This window comes from Coturnix japonica, chromosome 7 (genome assembly GCF_054131305.1).
Source record: "Coturnix japonica strain WE chromosome 7, WE-NBRP24, whole genome shotgun sequence".
NCBI lineage: Eukaryota > Metazoa > Chordata > Aves > Galliformes > Phasianidae > Coturnix > Coturnix japonica.
In genome coordinates, this window is record NC_140669.1 from 16,713,247 (window position 1) to 16,731,150 (window position 17,904).

A 17,904-nucleotide genomic window follows, 5' to 3' on the forward strand; every position below is an offset into this window, starting at 1 on the left:
TTTAAATGTTGGATTTGACTCATCATTAGCAAGAGGAGCTGGATAAATGTCTGTATTGAAGAGTCCAGTTCTAAATATGTATGTACTACAATCATTAGTTCTTTGTCTCAAAATGGAAATCTTCCATTATTTTTTAGCAACTTCTCATAAGACAATTCTTAGATCTCCATTAACAATCTTGTCAGCATCTTACCATATGGCTGTCTGGCAGCATGATAAACTGTTACTCCATACGGTCTCAGTGAAGACTGGTAGATCACTTGGGGGTTCGATTCTGAAAACTTATTAGCTTTCACCACTGCCATTTTTGTCCAATCAGTGAAATAAACATTGTGTTCAAATAAAGTAATTCCATACGGATGAGGAATCAGTGAGCCTCCATGAGCTATAGTTCTCCTGTTACAAAGATTTTCTTTAATTAATTACAATATACTATATGGAAAATATTCTTTATTAAGAGACGATATGGCACAGGATTATTCATTTATACACTAGCTTTTACTTCTGTAGACATAAAAGCAGCCAAAGTACAAACAAAAAAGACCAAATGAACTGAAGAGATTAAGTTATATATACAGGGCATGTAAGCATCAAACACAAAAAATGTTAATGATTTCTAAGAAAACACAGTAAGTAAAAACAGTAATCAAAATTACTGAGACAAATTTATAGAAAGAGAACAAATAAAGATCTCTAAAATATTAAAATATTCAAGAAGCATTGAATGTAAAAAAAAATTATGGCTCCTGCAGCCACTGGCCAAAAGTAAAATCCAAGGGCAGCAGTAAAAATAAATAAATAAATAATAATAAAAGAAAAAGAAAGATATAGGGAAAGAGGCCAGAACTACTTACCTATACAAACCATAGAAAATCAAATGCTAATAAGTTATATATATTCTACACAAGACATTCTAACTATATTTTTCTGGATAAATACTAGGAGATAAGAAAATCCTCAAACAATGTATAACAATAACACTGATATAATTTTCATGTAGTCTTGTAGGATTGTCTACAAGGCAGATGAATTCTACAGTTCTGTTCTAATTGCCTCTTGCCTGCTTACACAACAGTAAATTTTCAGTGTTGATGTTAGCAACAAGTTTTTCTCTGCAGAAAAAGAGATTTTACTAAGCAAATTCTTGCCTTACAGAACCATAAAAATAACGTTGCAAAACACAGATTAAGGAGAAGATCAAAGATAACAACATTATTTTTACAGTTTTCCAAGTAAAATAATAAATTGAGCTATAAACTTGCCAATTGAGCAGAGGACTGTTTTTCAAGTCACAATGTAAGAGGTATGTTGAAAGTAAACAAGTTTTTCTTGTGATCGAGTAACAGAGACCAATCACAAATGCAGAGATAAGCAGCCATCTAAACACTACACTTACAGCCCCATAAAAACTGAAAGGCTCCTTTCTTGCATGCCGTGATACTGTTCCTCCAGCATCACAATATGGTGATTGATGAATTTTAATTTCTGACAGCAAAAATTTATCAAGTGCAAAAAGATCAAAACTCAAAGGACTTAATATCCATTACACAAAGTAGTGCTTTATAGATGAATAATTTAAATAAATTCATTTGTGAAAAAGATGCAAAGGATGATAATGTAAGACCATGTACAGTATATAAAAATAATAAAAAGCAGACACTATAAAAATGCATACTAGTAGTGATGGGCTATAAAAGGGTACATTGCAAAAAAAAAGTGTAACAGGCATTCAGTGTAGAAACAAAAAAAGAATTACAGAGTAATTAAGGATTTTCTGCAAGTAGTACTACACCAGAGGTATCAAGGAAAGTCACATTCATTATGTTGTAATTTACACTGTTTATTAATCACTTTTTGATAGACACCAGAACACTCAGAACTAGAAAGAAAATAATCCATGTATCTGTAACCTCCAAGGACTAATATTTCTCTTACCTTTGAAGACCATCATAAGTTACAGTCTCAATGTAATCAAATCGGCTGTCAACCCAGTATAGCCTTTTTGACACAATATCCAGAGTTATTCCAGCAGGCCAGCCTAATTTTGTTTTTATCAAATCCTGACGGTTTGTGCCATCCATGAAGGCTCTTTCCACTTTAGGATCACCAGACAGACTATCCCAGTCAGAGAAAAATAAATAACTACAAAGAAAAAAAAGTCCCATGTTTCCTTAAGATTTATTAAATAAACAAACAAAACAAACAAACAAAAAAAACCACTAAAATTTGCGCAGAATTTATAAACTATGACAGCATTCAAATCTAGCAGTCTTTCAGGTTAGCTTAACTCACACTTGACATACAGTAAAAACACACTTCATAATTTCTGCCCAAGAACTGACACATATTTTCTTTTATACAATGAATCCAGAAAAAAATACACTTTCACCCAAAAGATCATCAAACTACTGAGTGTTCTTTGTAAAATACAGACTTAGGTGTGCTGCCAGAAATTGATCACTGACATATCCAAGCACCATGATAGCAGTATCCATCACTGCAAACTCCTCTTGCAAGTCCCTGAGGATCCAAATTTTAAGATATGATTCTAAAATAACTAGCCTGAGATGTTTGTTGGTTCTACACCTTTTCATGTGAATAGAGGAATTTCTGTTACCTTTTACCATTAGTTATCATTTATCACTTACCCCACAGTTGGATCGAGTGCTATTCCTCTAGGATTCCCCAGGTTTTCGGCAATAAGAGTGACACGGTTTGTTCCATCCAAGTTAACCATATCTATTCTGTTCACACTGGTCTCTACCACATACAGTTTATTGTTAACCCAATCCACTGCTAAATTTTCAGGAGTGTCAACTGAAACATTTAAAACTTCTTGGAAATCAGAGCCGTCAATATTAATAGAAAAAACCTGAAAACAATACAAATATTATCAATACTAACATTATGTTTTGCTGGTTGTGAGTCACATGGCACTTATCATCACACTAAGCACAGACAGGCCACTAGATATTAATCAATTCACATGGTAAGCTATGTCCAGCTTTGGAACTATTTGTTTGTTTGGTTTTTTTTTGTTGCTGCTTTTTGTGTGTATGTGTGTGTGTGTGTGTGTGTGTGTGTGTGTTGTTATTGTTGAATATTTGTTTCTTCCCCCACTCTTCATCATCTTAAACACAAGCTCATAGCCACATGAAGTCGACAGTATAAATTCAATAATTTTTATTATATGGCAATCATGTGAATCTAACATAGGGTAATATGTAAAGCCAGAAATCACTGTCTCCTTTTTTTGGAACAGCAGCATGGGGGCTGAAATGTATCTATATATGAACACAGATTACCACAAGTAAGTATATGCAAGAAGAACAGCAGATAAAATGATTGTATCATTTGAAGTATTCTTCAGGTCCATGTAATACTAACAGAACAAACACATAACAGCCTATAACATTCTTTGGAAATCTTGTATATGGAAGAGCATAGGGCATTAGGCTAGCAGGCAATATACTAAGTGAGATAAAGGTGGCACTTCCCGTTTTAGTTAATTTTATGTCATTTTATGAAAAGAAAAAAGAAAGAAGAAAAAAAGACATTCCCCTAATAATGCTTACCATATGAGCCGTCATGGTGGAAATACATATCACATGATAATATTCTTAATGTCAGTGTTCTTTTCAGATCATTCTAGTTAGGATTTAACTAGATTAATTAATCCTAGTGAATTACATAGGATTAACTAGATAGGAATAGATAAAAAGACAGTCCTTGCCACGTCGAGTACACAGCAGAAAAACACGTATTACCTTGTGTTTGTAACCTTTACTTTTAAATCTCCTGTCTCATGAAAGTTCACATTTGACTCTGATTTACTACAACTTCTGTCAGTGTAATCTCAGTAATGTGATCTCAACATGGCAAAAATGGTAATGTCAGAATTGTGAACAATGCAGAAGTTGCGTGCACGACTCCTCTTGTACACCTTGAAGTCCACGCAGTGTGCTTTCCAACAGAACTCATGTGGTACTGTAGTGGAAATGCTAGTTTTCAGGTGTGAGTATAGATTCATAATGACGAGTGATACCAAATTGATCCATACATGGTATTAGCAGGAGGTGGACCAGGAATTCTCCTTCATGCTGCACAGCAGTCAGCATGACGATGAGGATTCTAGAGTTTTACCACTTGACCTGAAATTTGTTTTGTTTCTCTAAGGTATGCTTGGAGAAGAAAGCACAAGGCTGATGTCTAACTTTCTTAAGGACCTCCCTGAAAACCTGGTTTTTTTTTTGGTTTTTTTTTAATTACTCTGTTTTACTCTACATTGAATCTGAAATATTTCCTCTTCAAAAAAAATGTAACAAAACATTGGCTCATTACACCAAACGCTGTCAATATTTGTTATCTGAGCTCAATTACAGAGCTATTTGAAGCATATGAAAAAAACTGATTTTTATCATCTTGGAAGGCACAAAGCTTTAACTTTTAAAATGATCTTGTTTCAAAAAATTACCAAGAAAAATTTGTTCATTTTTTAAAGAATGTCTACTATTTCTCTTAATTAGTTTTTTGGACTGCATCTCAAATAAAATTAAAAGTTGCTCAAGATATTCCCATACAACAGGATTCTTTGTTTAATATGTCAAATGTAATAGTATAGCCTGAAAAATGCAGTCATTAACATAAAACATTTCAAGGAGCTTTTTTGTCAGAAAACAAAAGCACAGCCAAATTTTGCTCTCAAAAATGAAAGCCTATCAACACATTCTCCCCCTGGCTGTTCTCTACTTCCACATACACAAAAATTTATTCTTCTTGTAATTTCTACTCACCTTATCTTGCACTGTATCAGTCCAAAAGATCCTATGCAAGTAAAAGTGGAAGTCCACACCAACTGCAACTCCACGATTCTGTGACTGTACCAGAGTACGAATATTTCTTCCATGAAGATCTCCAATCAGTAAATCACGGCCATTGGAAAAAATAATTGATGCAACACCAGCTGAAAGCAGAGGAGATAAATATATGACTATTCTGTGACCAAACTATCTGTAAAAGATTACTATTAGTCCAGCAAAAGCAAGAGACTCCTGCTTTGCTACATACTAACCTGAAGTGTTGGCTCTACAGTGTCGATGATGCTCCAAGAAATAACCTTCCACACAGTGGCACTGGTGATGTCCCACACGATCTTCACACAGCTGGTCACAGACACCCCACATTTTGCAGTCATCAAAATCTGTTAAGTGAAGGAGGCATAATTAAAAAATTGTTACAGACCAGAGGGATGCCATCATTTTTGGGAAGCTTGAAGTTGACCCTATTTGCTTTTTACCTGTTTGCAAAATGGGAAGAGGAGATTTTGTATGCTTTTTTCACAAATCTTCAATATTCTACTTCTAGATAAGAGGAAAATCTGGAATTTGCTACCTAGTGATCTACCCAATAAAAAACAAAACCTCCAGACAAAGAGGAAGAATCACTGGAAGGGATGACACTGTGTACTTTCCATAACACAGAGTATGTCTAAACAGTATTCTTGCTGCAACAGATACATTATGTACACACACACCTGGATAGATTTAAGCGTACACTGAAGGCACGTAATATCTCAACATTAGGGTAGCACTGAACTCAAGCTAACAAGGCAACGTTTATTAGGTCAGACATTCACTACCACAAGTGTCCAGTTTCCAACTAAGAGGTGGATGCACACCAGAACCAAACAGTAAAAAGTACGAAGAAATAAAATTTTGGCATGTAAAATAGCATGTAGGTATAGTCTGAAGAAAGGACAACACAGCATGTTCTCAAGATGTGCTCTAAAAGCAATTACTAGGATTGCTACAAAATATTTTACTTCCAGAACTGTAAGACATCTACCTTATTTTCTAAGTATTTCACTTTATCTTGTCATTATCTAAAGTCTAGAAGATTTCTAATACTAATTAACAAATAGTTTTGAGACATTAGAAGCCAGACCTCAATCACTTGTAAACCTATGAGCAGCACCAGTACATTATAGTGCTAGAATTTCACCATTAAGGCAAAAATGAATAAATAAAAGGAGAAAATTAAATCTCATATACTCTTCCTACTTATTTTTAAACATTTGTTGATACAAAAGTAAAAGTGAAGTATTTCCTAGACATTTTGGTACTGAAAAAAATGTTATCAGTAGCTTTCCAGCTTCCATTTGTGTTAAAGTCATCAGTCTACAGTAAGCCAGAAGCAAATGAAGACTAATTAAAATTTACAGTTCAATTATTTCAGCCATAAACCAGTTGCATTGATTTAAATTAAGATCTGGAATTATACACTAATGACTGTGGGCTCTTCCCCCATGACAACTGTTTCTCCCACTACACATACAACTGTGTCTCTGCAAACTAAAATACACTGATTATAATCTGCAAGCTAGAATCAGACAGCTAAGTTTATAGAGTAGTCAAGCAGAACAACAAAAGACTCACTAAAACTACACCAGGTTTGCAAACATGTCCTTCATATATTTTCCACATAAAAGTGAAAGTAGAGAGTAACATTTTTACCTGAAGACAGTCCTTTGATTCTTCCATTCTACTAAGAGCAACCATGCTGCCTCTGCAGCTCATACATCCCTAAGTTAGCCAGTATTCTTGATAGTACAAAAATCTCATGAGAAACTGAATGATCAGAACACTGCACAAGAACCATAGCTTGACTTTAAAACTTCTAAAATAATCTGGTTAAGCCTACACAACTAGGCTAAGCATCATGATATTGAAGTTACTGCACTTCTGTTTGCTGACATAAATCACACATACCAGCAGCAGTTTGTACTTCCAATTTACAGCAGATACAGAAGATAAATGTAACAACAATACTTAATTTATGTTCTTGCAAAAATTCCTTATTTTCATGTAATACATGCACCAATAAGTCATAGGAGCTACTCAGTAGCACAAATATATAGCACTCTTTCCATTTTAAATTCCAGTGATCTGCTGAGTTTTCATCTCACTTCACTGTCACTTTCAAAAACCCTTCAGTGTCATTATCTGATTTTCTAAGCATACAACACCACACATCTCTGGAGCAGAAAAACTCTCCTCAACTAATCACTAAAAGACTTCTGAACACAGTTTGACAATAAAACCAATACCCAAGAGTGAATCATCTTAAACATCATCACGCTCTCACTATGTCATTAAGAGTCTTACTCAATTAGATCTTTACTATATCTCTCTAGTTTGTTTCTTTGTCACCATGCAACTGCTGCATGGAGTTATTTATTCTTTTGCTGACTGGAGAGATTTTCTATTTGCTTGTATATCTATCCTCTTGAAATGTAGCTTCCTGGAATCTAGACTTTCCTAATGAGCTGTGAGGAGGTACTAGGTATCTGCAATGACTGTATTTCACTTACCAATACAGGTACGACTGTCATTACTACTTATTGTATATCCCGCAGGGCAATAACACATCCCTCCTGAAGGAGAAGAATGACAGCGATACTGGCAGCTCAGTGCAGCACACTGTGATATGTCTAAAAAGGAAATGAAACAGTTCAAGAATACAATCACAGCTACTATTGGCAGAACAGTTTCATCCTACTGACAGTTACAAAGCTGTAGCTTTTTCTGTGATGAGTCTCCAGTTTGAGGAACAGCTTCTTAAAACAAGTAAGCACCAGAAAAGATGTATAAAATTCCAAAAAAAAATTGCATGTGCTTACATACATGCACATTACATACATACAAGGAAATGGAAGACAGTAGGGAAACTAATGTTTATAATATGGCTTGAGAATGGAGTTCAAGAATAATTATCAATATTACAGGAGATATGGGAGATAAGTAAGAATACCATGTAAATAGCTGTGCAGTGGAAGCCATCTACAGTTCACCGTAACTTTCTCTGGTTCCACAAAACCTACTTGTGAGCAACATATCTATTCTGATGTTTCTGCTGTTCTGTATATACTTATGATTCTAATACATACTGCAATGTCTGCCTGCCGTGATATTTGTTTCATCTTCTCCTGCAGGGCAGTCTGCAGCTCCATCACACACTTTCCCAATTGGAATGCAATGCCCTGACTCCGGACAGGCCCACTCTCCCGGGTAGCATTCACGATAACTACTTTCTGTGGAAAACAAATATAACTGAGAGGTACATTTCAAATACACTTAAAAATCTCTTCCCTAGAAGATGCTCAAAGCATCCACACTCCTCATTAAGTTTACATTTTACTACTCAAAAAGACTTACCTTTTGTCTACAGTAGTCAACAAAACAACACCAACTTCAATAGTCAAGTAAGAATAAACTATTCTTTCTATATGCTTGTACGGGAAATTGATAATCACAGCCTGAACCTCTGATTAATCAGCTGAGACAAGTATTGGGTCAGCTGTGAGAACACAGGTGAGAGTAATTTAGCTGTGCTCCTGGAAGGGATGGAGCTTGACTCCACCTCTCCTAGACCTCATTTAAGGGCTGACCACCACTAAGGCAGCATCTCTTGGGAGATTTCTCCCTGGTGGAGATTGCCTCAGCATTTCCCAGTGAAGGCATCCATATTGGTAAGTTTTTCCCTATAAATAATACTTTTAATATCTGTTACCATCTTTGTATCATTCCACCTTACAATGCTAAACTTAACTTGCACCACATTTTGTGTCACAGCAGTAACTCTCACATACACAGCCATGTGCTAAAGACCGTACAACTATTAAAAGAAAAAAAGAGGATGTAAAGATGGAATTCAAAGTTTTTCACAGAACAAAAATGGATTCAGAATATCCTGATCGGTCAAAACTCTAAAGCAGCAGCTTAGTGAGGTCTTCCTCTGAAAATATCATCGTAAGAAACAAGCATTACTACGTACCGCACCCTCTTTCATCTTCATTATCTTCACAGTCATCATCTCCATCACATATCCAGCTCTGATGAATGCAGCGGCCACTTGGACAAGTGAAGAAGTTGCCTCTGCAAGTTGCATAAACTATGGAAAAAAACACCAGTAAATCAAACTACTCTGAATGACAAAAAGGTTATCAGTAGTTGTCTTATCTGGTAGATAAACTGTCATTTATACCTGTAAAACTGGGCTAGTTCCATAACTTACATATATTGTAAACAGTGCTGATTTGTTCTGGTTTGCTTTTTATTTTAAAGTACTAGAGTGCTAGGGTCTTTTCTTGTTGTTTTTTTTTTTTTTAATATAAACAAGAAGAAATGCCTAATTTTTCAATTAATTTTGCAACGAGATGATCAGCAACTTATAATCGATATTTTTGAATGTGGATTTATAAAGGAGATGCTACTCAAGACATTAAAGATAATTGTATTCAGATATTGAGAGTCAAAAACTCCATGAAAATTTATGTCTAAAGCTCTCCATGGTTGGTAAGCTAATGGTAGGATACAGATACTGAATAACAACATGTGTCTTTCCAAAAGCACAGGAGAAAAAAGTAACTCAGATCCTAGAATCAATGGGGAACTCTGTGAATATACAGATCAGACATTTGACAGCTCTACATCCACAATGCTGGTTAGAGATGTAAAACCCTGGGATATCAGACCACGAAGAAAGGAATGAGCAAGAAATTCCCAGAAAGAGAACTGCCAATTAAGCAACTGACATGAACATCCAGCAAACTTCTGATGCTCACATGGTCAAACAACTTGCTTTTGGTTTTCTTCAGTGCACTTTAACTAACTATCAGTAAATTGTTTAGAGAAAGAGAAAAAAAAAAACCCTCATACTGCAAGAGTTTTCATCACTCCTGTCTCCACAGTCATCATCATGGTCACACATAAAGGCTTGTGGGATACATTCTCCATTAGCACACTGAAACTGTGTACTGGTACATCCATGCGCTGAAAGAGATTGTAGAACAGAAAGACACACAAGAAATCCATCAGAAAATTAAAATCTTATACTTCACATATCTCTTTGTAAGTTAATTAGTTAGGGATCTCTCGACACATAGTACTTACTGCAATTAGCTTCATCAGAAGTATCTCTGCAATCAACTTTGCCATCACATCGTTGGCTTGCATTAAAACATGCTCCATTTGCACAGGATAACTGTTCACATCTTGGGTAGCCTACAATTAAAATTCCCTCAATATTAGTGTGGGGTATCAGACCGTAGACTATGAGTCATATGCACCCCACATCACCAGAACATCCTTATTTACTGGAAAACAAAACAGGAATACACAACTTGCCACATAACTACTGAAAAACTATCAATTTATTCAGTATATTGTCTTCTCTAACAGTTATTTAAGGATATTCTCTAGGTAGTTAGTAAAGGTCCTTGCAAGTGACTAGGCATATTTCATTTCATATTTCAACTGAAGTATGACTTTGATGTGTAGCTTTTTTTTCTAGGTCAGTAACTGGTGCACTAGAAAGAGCTCAACAGGATGAAAAGGTCCTCAGCAAGAAGATGAATAAAGTAGTTAGTGTGAATCTAAGTCTGAGACTACTGTTGCACAAAACTAGAGAGTGAAGACATTGCAGCATAAGACTGAAGATGAGGTTAGGAGAGAAAAGTGAAGGGACTGACAGTAAAATGCACGGGGTTTTTTTCCACCCAGCTTTAACTGAGAAAAGCCGATGTTTCACATAAACACTGTTTAATTTGTCATTTCCTTACAAGAACCTTTGACTTATTAAAGAAAACGTATTAAAGAGAAGATCTTTTCCTAGTAATAACCATTCCTAGAAGACAATACAAGCATTGTGGAAATGGGGAAACTCAACTATGTTCATTCCAGTGTGCTGACAGAAAGTGAGCTCCTCTCCCCTTCTAAGGCATCTCCTTTTCTTAGCCAAAATACTTCTCCACAGTCTGCCTACCTGTGATATGCCAGCTCTTCAGTGCAAAATACGATCAAACTAGTAGACACCAGCACAAATGACAGACATTTTTCTTCCTGAGATGCAAAGACCGCTTAGAAGCAAAAACTGCAAATATACTGAAGAAGCATGTTTTAATATCTACCTATGAAGACACTTGAAAGGTATGCCACAGAAATTGCTAAGCCACACTCCTTTGCTCTCTTACTAATGCCTTTCATGTGCAAGCTGAAAATACATCCATACAAGAACATAAACAGGAAACAGTAGTAACTGATATTGGGTTCAGCAGACACCCATTTCTGTCACACACAGTCGTTAAGTATAATTACCTTCTGCAAATCTAACTCATGTTCCAAAAACAAGAAAGGAAAAGAAGGGTAATTTCCTACTTCTAGATGATGACGTTTTTTTTTGTTTTGTTTTGTTTTTTAAACCACAGTAACACTTGAAAATTTTTATAACACAAATTGAACTAAAACCTTTTGGCTGCCATGAGTTACCACCTCACGGTGATCATATTATTGCCCTACAGAGGAGGAGTTCTTACCCCACAATCAAGACTCCTTTGAGCCACACTGAACAAGGTAGAGTCCACAGCAGCAATGCTCTGAGAACTGGCAGTCCAACAAGAGCCTTGTTTCTGGCCTTAATTCCTGATTTTGACCTCTGCCATTCTAGTCTTTGGCTACCTTCTCACCTAACTTCAGTTTTGCTTTTTCCCTTGCCTGAACTCTCCCTAGCGTAGACATTTCCTTCAGCTTCATTCTGTAGCTGCTACTTACAATCTGTCCAGCATCAAGAACATTAGCTTCTTACCATAGCCCTTTTTTTCTTCTGTCTACATCCTCAATGATCTCTTCAGTTCTTGATCTCTATTCACCCTCACTGTCACCTCTGCAAATCCACCCCAGACCTAACTCCTCGGTTCCTGACCACAACAGCTATTTAACGTAGGAAACAAGAGGCAGGAACTAACTGGTTAGGCAGTTGATCCATGGCAGCAATTCAACATCCAAATTAGAAACGAGAACCTAGAGTTTCCGAGCCCATACTCAGCTCTCATCAGCCTCAACAAATACATCACAAGACTTTCCCTTTCTTTCTTATAGTCTCAGCGCAGTGCTTAGACACAAGAGCTGTGTGCAGAAAGGTTGTTCTGTCAGTTACCACAGAGAAAATGGATAGGGCTGGGACTTTCATTTTTTAACTGCAAAGCTGAGGTAAGAGACAGCATTCTACCTTTACTTGCAAGAAATAAAGGTACCTAATACAGTAAAATGATATCAGTACTGCTGCTTGCTACAAATATTTGTGACCACAAAGAGTCTTCCACTTCACTGTGCATTTTTTTAAGTTTCAAAATGAAATATTTGCTACCTACTGACTTGTAAGGACAGCTGGAAAAATGACCTGATATACATACTTAACAGATTAAAAGAAACACAGTCATTTTATGAAATTAAAACAGCTTCAATGCACTAATTACATGACCCATAGCTGAAACATTGTTCTGATGTTTATCTCAGGCTCTGCCTGGGTAGTTTTCCCTTGCTGTTAATCCCATTAGCAGACAAATGGACTAAGGTTTTGAATTCCCTTGTTCTGTTTTATTACTTGTTTAATTGTTGAGTTACTTCATACTGGTGGCGTTTTGTATTTGACTAGCTTCTTAAATGATGTAAATTATTCAGAACAAAACTTTATCTTATTTCCGATTTAAATTTGCTTCCAGAAAAATCAGTGAGTACAAAGCATAAGTAAATAGACATGAATTTACATTCTGTAACTATTCGTGAAATAACAATCAATTTTAAACAGTTCCTAGATTTTTCATTTCTATTTATGAAATGTTTTAGTGTAAATTAATTGATAAGGGGGAAAAAAAGTGGTTAAGGAAAAGGCCAAAACAGTGATATTTCTATTTGCTTATATCAGGAAGTATAGAAAAGCAAGCGGATGGTAAGAGTGGAAGAAGTTAATTTCAAAGAAAGAAAATCATAAAATCTAACACAAACTCATTCCTACTGTATAGTTAATCACAAAGTCACCAAACAACTCATTTTGTCTTAAGGCTTCTGTTTCAAGCATTAAGCCTTGCAAAGACAGAAAGGCAATAAAATTATCCAGCCTTCCTGGAAAAGTCTTGTCATTACAGTCTTCATGATTTTCCTGTCTTCAGCATCATCACATTTCTTCAGACTAGTCCAATATTCCTGCATTTAATGTTCCAAGTCACAGTCATTCTTCTGTCTTAGTAGGACTGTCAACACATATTCTAATAAACCAGAGTAGCGGCTGTTGAATGATATGAAGCAGTTTCTCTCCCTGGGGCTAAATATGCTGCCTTCACAACAGTCATGGGGCCCAGTGGCAGATACTGCAGAGACTGGGTTTCCCGCACAGCAGTGGAGCAGCACTGTTAAGGTATCTAGAGAACTCTTTCCAAACTGCCTTTTAAATTATTCAGTAAGAATGTTAAGTGTGAAATAAAATGTGCACTTCAGCTTTCACTTACCAATGTGGCATCTACACCTAAGAATTCTTACTATTATCTTTTGAAAATCACCCATCTGTTACCAATTTACCAATTTCTGATAATTATATCACTTAACTTGGCTATTCCATACATTATTCAAGGACTATTTGAAGAATTCTCTAAGGTATGAGCAGTTCCTTTTTTTGAATTCACATTTAGTGCATTTTTCAAACGAGTATCTTCAATAATTTGTGTCGCACATTCCCTAAATTAAGTTACAAAGTTATTTTCCTCTGAACTTTAAGAGAGAAATGGCAACCCAAACAAGATATTCTTTCAGCAATTTTATGGAGTACTTTGGATCTTGGCTTTCAGTGATTTGTATTGGTGACTTCAAAACAGCTGTTACAAACCCAGCTATTAGATAAAAGTATCAATGAAAAAAATGGCCCCTCTATTCAGTGGCTGTACTTCTCATCATTTTTCAATTTAGGCCAATAACTAGGGAGGCTCTCACCAGACAGTCAGAAGTCTAAATTCTGACCATGTTAGACTGAAAAACCCACTTTTCTGTTTCCGTTTTGTTGGCACAATATGAACATCTTTCTTAATACAGTTCAGTCCAACCTTGCTTCAAATCCATGGGAAACTGAAGTTTTAGAAAAGGATAAAAGAAGGATAATTTCTTTCCCTCAAAGAAATTATGTGGGATCAAATTCTACCTTTCTATGCAGATTATAGTTATAATTGATATCTGTAAAGGGTACTCGAAGGGAATATGAAAAAAATATGCAAAATTCACTCTGAGTCTCCTAAGGCTTTGAGCCACTTAAACATGGTTGCTCTTTTCCACTGCAACACTTCATCATTTCTCAGACAATGACAAACAAGAGGCCTTGACCTCATGGCAGCAGTCAGCATCTAAGTTCTGCAATAATGAAACTGTACCAGAATATGAGCTCTAATACACAAAAGAATCTGCAATGAAGCTCTAATAACAAGAGGCATATTGTGGTCATTCTATCCACCAACAAGCCCTTTAATCTTACAAATTGATTAAAATGCCAGAGGTAGATGAGATGAAACTAGATAAAGTGTGAAAACTAAATACTCACGGCAGTCTCTTTCATCTGTTCCATCAGTACAGTCCTTTACTCGATCACACCTGTATGCACTTGGGACACACTGTCCATTTGAACAAGTAAACTGCTGACTTGAGCATGTCCTTCCCGCTGCAAGAAACAGGCACTTGTTAGGTTCTTTTTCCTTCCTTTTCTTAGTTACCCCATCTTTCTCAGAAATATTAGCATATGACTTTTTTTATGCATACTCTGGGAGATTTAAGAACACTTTACAAGCAGATAACATAACTCTGTAAGGCCTCTGGGGCCTGCGCAGTCACTGTTTCACTCCACTAGCAGGGCTGACCTCTAGGTTAAAAATTACCTCCTTCTAACTGTTCTGCCTAAAAGATTTAATTACTGATTCGTTCTTCTTGAAGTTTTTCTCTGTCATTTTGTTTACTGGCTCAAAATCTGTCAGTACATGTCAGTTACTCCGTCAACAACTCAAGCATAATGAATGTTAACAAGCACTCTTCTGTACTGCCAACTGCCACTATGTAACACAGCAGAGCAGAAATAAGGCACTTCTCTGTAATACAATCAGGCCTTGATAGTCAGGTATACTTTATATTCATAACTAATAGAGAATCAATAATTATTATGTCACTTCTCAAGACAATTATGACAGTAGAAAGCAACCACATAAAACTGTACAATTCCACTTTGATTCTACTGGGGCTAAATTACAATCTCTGTTTCTTCTAGACAAATTAATTGGGTCTACAGCTGAAAAAATAACTTAATTTTTCTTCCCTTCTGCCATCTGCACTTTTGCTTCTTTTAGATTCATGCCTTAAGAAAACACCAGTGAATATGCTGGCATCTGGTCTGCTGTTTTACAGGAGTCCATTCCTTCTCCTGTCAGTAGTGTTCCCCCAAAAAATCTCAGATAATCAGATACTAGTGCCTTTAGGGAAAAGGACCTCAAGACAGTAAAGTAAAATGGATTTTTATTCCCCCTTTTATTATCCTCTAGGTTTCCCAAAGTGCAGAGATAAGAAGTCCCATACCAGGCTTAAAAAAAAGCAGCAGCTGATGGAGCCTCTTCAAAACATCCATCATTAATGAGTACATGCAGAATAAAGTTAAAGAGATCAAGCCCAAGATTAACCTAGAGCCGTTGTTCATTTTGCATCTTATGTCCGCACATTCCTTAGTTAACACATAACCAGGAGTTGTGCTGACACCTTCCCAGAGTAAAAGGGAAACAAAAGGCAGCTAACCTTAGTTCCAATTATTCCATCCTTGGAATATCATTAGATCTTAAATACTTACGACATTGTTGATGCTCATCTGACCCATCTTCACAATCTTCCTCATCATCACATACCCATGAATGTGGGATACATTCACCATCAGTCTGACACTGAAACTGATTGCCCTCACAAGTAGGTTGAGCTAAATGTAAGGAAAGAATAAAAATGTCATTTCACAGACATCTGGGAAAGCACTTTCAAAGAAAGCAAAAAATAAGGATACTTAAGATTCAAGTATCCACTGACTATAATTTCCACTGAATACATGAATAAACCACAGAAACGCAGTGATAAACCATAGAAAAGATCCAGATCAGGGTCATAAATGTGGGCCAGAAGAATGTTTGAAGGGAAATTTTAGTTTAGTGAACACTTTATGTATATTCTGTTCTGTATCAACTCATGGAGGAAGACAGGCTCCTGAGGAAGCTGAGTCACAGCAAAAAGCTTAAGACTCTGAACTACCCTCTTGCAGAGACTCTTTTTTATTCACCAGTGTGCAGAGTCATGCTAGCTTTGCTTTTCTCACAGAAGTCTGATCAACTGCCCTCACTCCACTGCAGTTGCTCTGTTCCTGGTAGGAAGGTTTTTCTAAATAAAGCTTATGATTCTTCTCCACTAACTCATGAAACAGAAGTTAAGATAGTGTCAGAACAACCCAATTGCTGTCATCCAAGCTCCACTCCGCACGTCTCAATAATCTAGCAACAATGTTAGAAAGAAAAGTAAAATTAAAAAAGCTTGAAATTAGCTACATTACTGTTTCCTTGCTCCATTCCTAGTTCAAATCCTGGAAAGACATTGGCACAAAACAGTCCAGCAGACAGGACTTTGGTCTTAAACATCTTTTTTTCCTAGGATCATGTTTTCACTGTGCTGCCAAGTCAACTAGAAATACTTTGTGCCCATGGAATGAAATGTAAGCACAACTATCAAGGTAATCTAAACATTCAAGGTAGAAAATGAAATCACTTCACAGATTTAGCATTGAGAAGTACAAACTTACCTTACAGCTAAAGCAAGTAGATAAAATCAATCACGTACTACAATACACACAACATGAATTGTCTTTTTTGGATTCCTGACATGAGTATCAAGGAATAATCTTATAATATAGTTTTAAGCATGGGTCAGTTTTAAAGCATTCAGAACTAGACACACGTACCTCATTACCTACAGCATATTAACAAATTGTTTTTGAGAGCACAGTTAACTGAAGGAAAAAAGCCTGCAAAATTTAATTTTCATCTTTTTTTCTCCATGAAGAACAAGTCAGCCTCATGCTTATAAATGTCAGATTCCTGCTGGCTTTCATAAAGTCAGTACAAATTTAACCTACCTTTGTTCAAAGCCCAACCACTTCTATTCAGTCACAGTTCAAAATTAAGCTGATACAGCAAGCTATAGGACACTACCATTCTGGTTTGCAAGTCCAAGGCATCCTTCAGCCAGAACTGCAATTACTTCAGAGATAAATAAATGCTAAGCAACAAATCAGCCTGTTGAGCTGTGTGAATAAACTATTACTACATGAGTCAAGCAGGAAAAAAAAACATTCCAGTGTGTAAAAAGGGTCAACATAAATTAGTCTTTTGCATTCCATATCAGCTGAGGGGCAAACACCAGCCTATCCAATAAACAGGCTAATAACCACACCAGCACGCAAAACCTCGAAGAACACTAGAAACGAGAAAATGAAAGCTGTTTTCAGAAAAGAGCCCACAGAGGGAATTCCTTTATTTTCAATTTTTTATTTTAGTATTTAGCTTAACACAGTTTTTGTGCTTGGACCATACAGCCTGGCAGAATGCAGCTTTGTCTGAGTTGCTCATACTGGGGACAACACAACCACTCCAAGCAACTAACAAAGACACTTCTTGAGGTGGTATAGGTACATTGTCTGGATCCTCAAAGCTTCTATGCCCAAGTCATACTGGGTATGCATCCCGTACATTCAGGATTACTGCAATTATAGAACACAATACACTTCTACATCTACCTAGAACCCAGTCCATCAGTCACCAGAAGTGACATTATTAAAGACTTGGACTTTGAAGAGAAAGCTGTCATTCTCCTAAGTGAAGCATTACTTGACTTCCTGACTACCAAAACTAACAGAGAAGAGATATGACTCTTGAGCAGATTCTACAGTCACCTCCAACAGCTAGCATTTTTCTCCCCCTTTTTCCTCTGTAGAGAGTGCATTCTCATATCACGGGTATAG

The 17,904-nt window shown here is 36.3% G+C and overlaps 1 protein-coding gene across 9 annotated transcripts in view; it reads right to left on the reverse strand.

Annotated features, from left to right (window-relative positions):
* LRP2 (LDL receptor related protein 2) overlaps window positions 1-17,904 on the reverse strand; it is a 98,430-nt gene that overhangs the window by 61,821 nt on the left and 18,705 nt on the right. For all 9 annotated transcript variants that reach the window (XR_014947935.1, XM_085552425.1, XM_085552424.1 and 6 more), the window contains exons 3-14: window positions 15,700-15,822; window positions 14,416-14,532; window positions 9,951-10,061; window positions 9,717-9,830; window positions 8,833-8,949; window positions 7,946-8,089; window positions 7,370-7,489; window positions 5,072-5,200; window positions 4,794-4,963; window positions 2,649-2,872; window positions 1,936-2,142; window positions 194-396 (exon numbers count right to left, since the gene is read on the reverse strand). Coding sequence is in view for 8 of the 9 variants with exons in the window: in XM_085552425.1 (XP_085408551.1) it covers window positions 194-396; window positions 1,936-2,142; window positions 2,649-2,872; window positions 4,794-4,963; window positions 5,072-5,200; window positions 7,370-7,489; window positions 7,946-8,089; window positions 8,833-8,949; window positions 9,717-9,830; window positions 9,951-10,061; window positions 14,416-14,532; window positions 15,700-15,822 (1,779 nt within the window). In the remaining variant the exon portion in view is untranslated. The remainder of the gene's footprint in view (window positions 1-193; window positions 397-1,935; window positions 2,143-2,648; window positions 2,873-4,793; window positions 4,964-5,071; window positions 5,201-7,369; window positions 7,490-7,945; window positions 8,090-8,832; window positions 8,950-9,716; window positions 9,831-9,950; window positions 10,062-14,415; window positions 14,533-15,699; window positions 15,823-17,904) is intronic.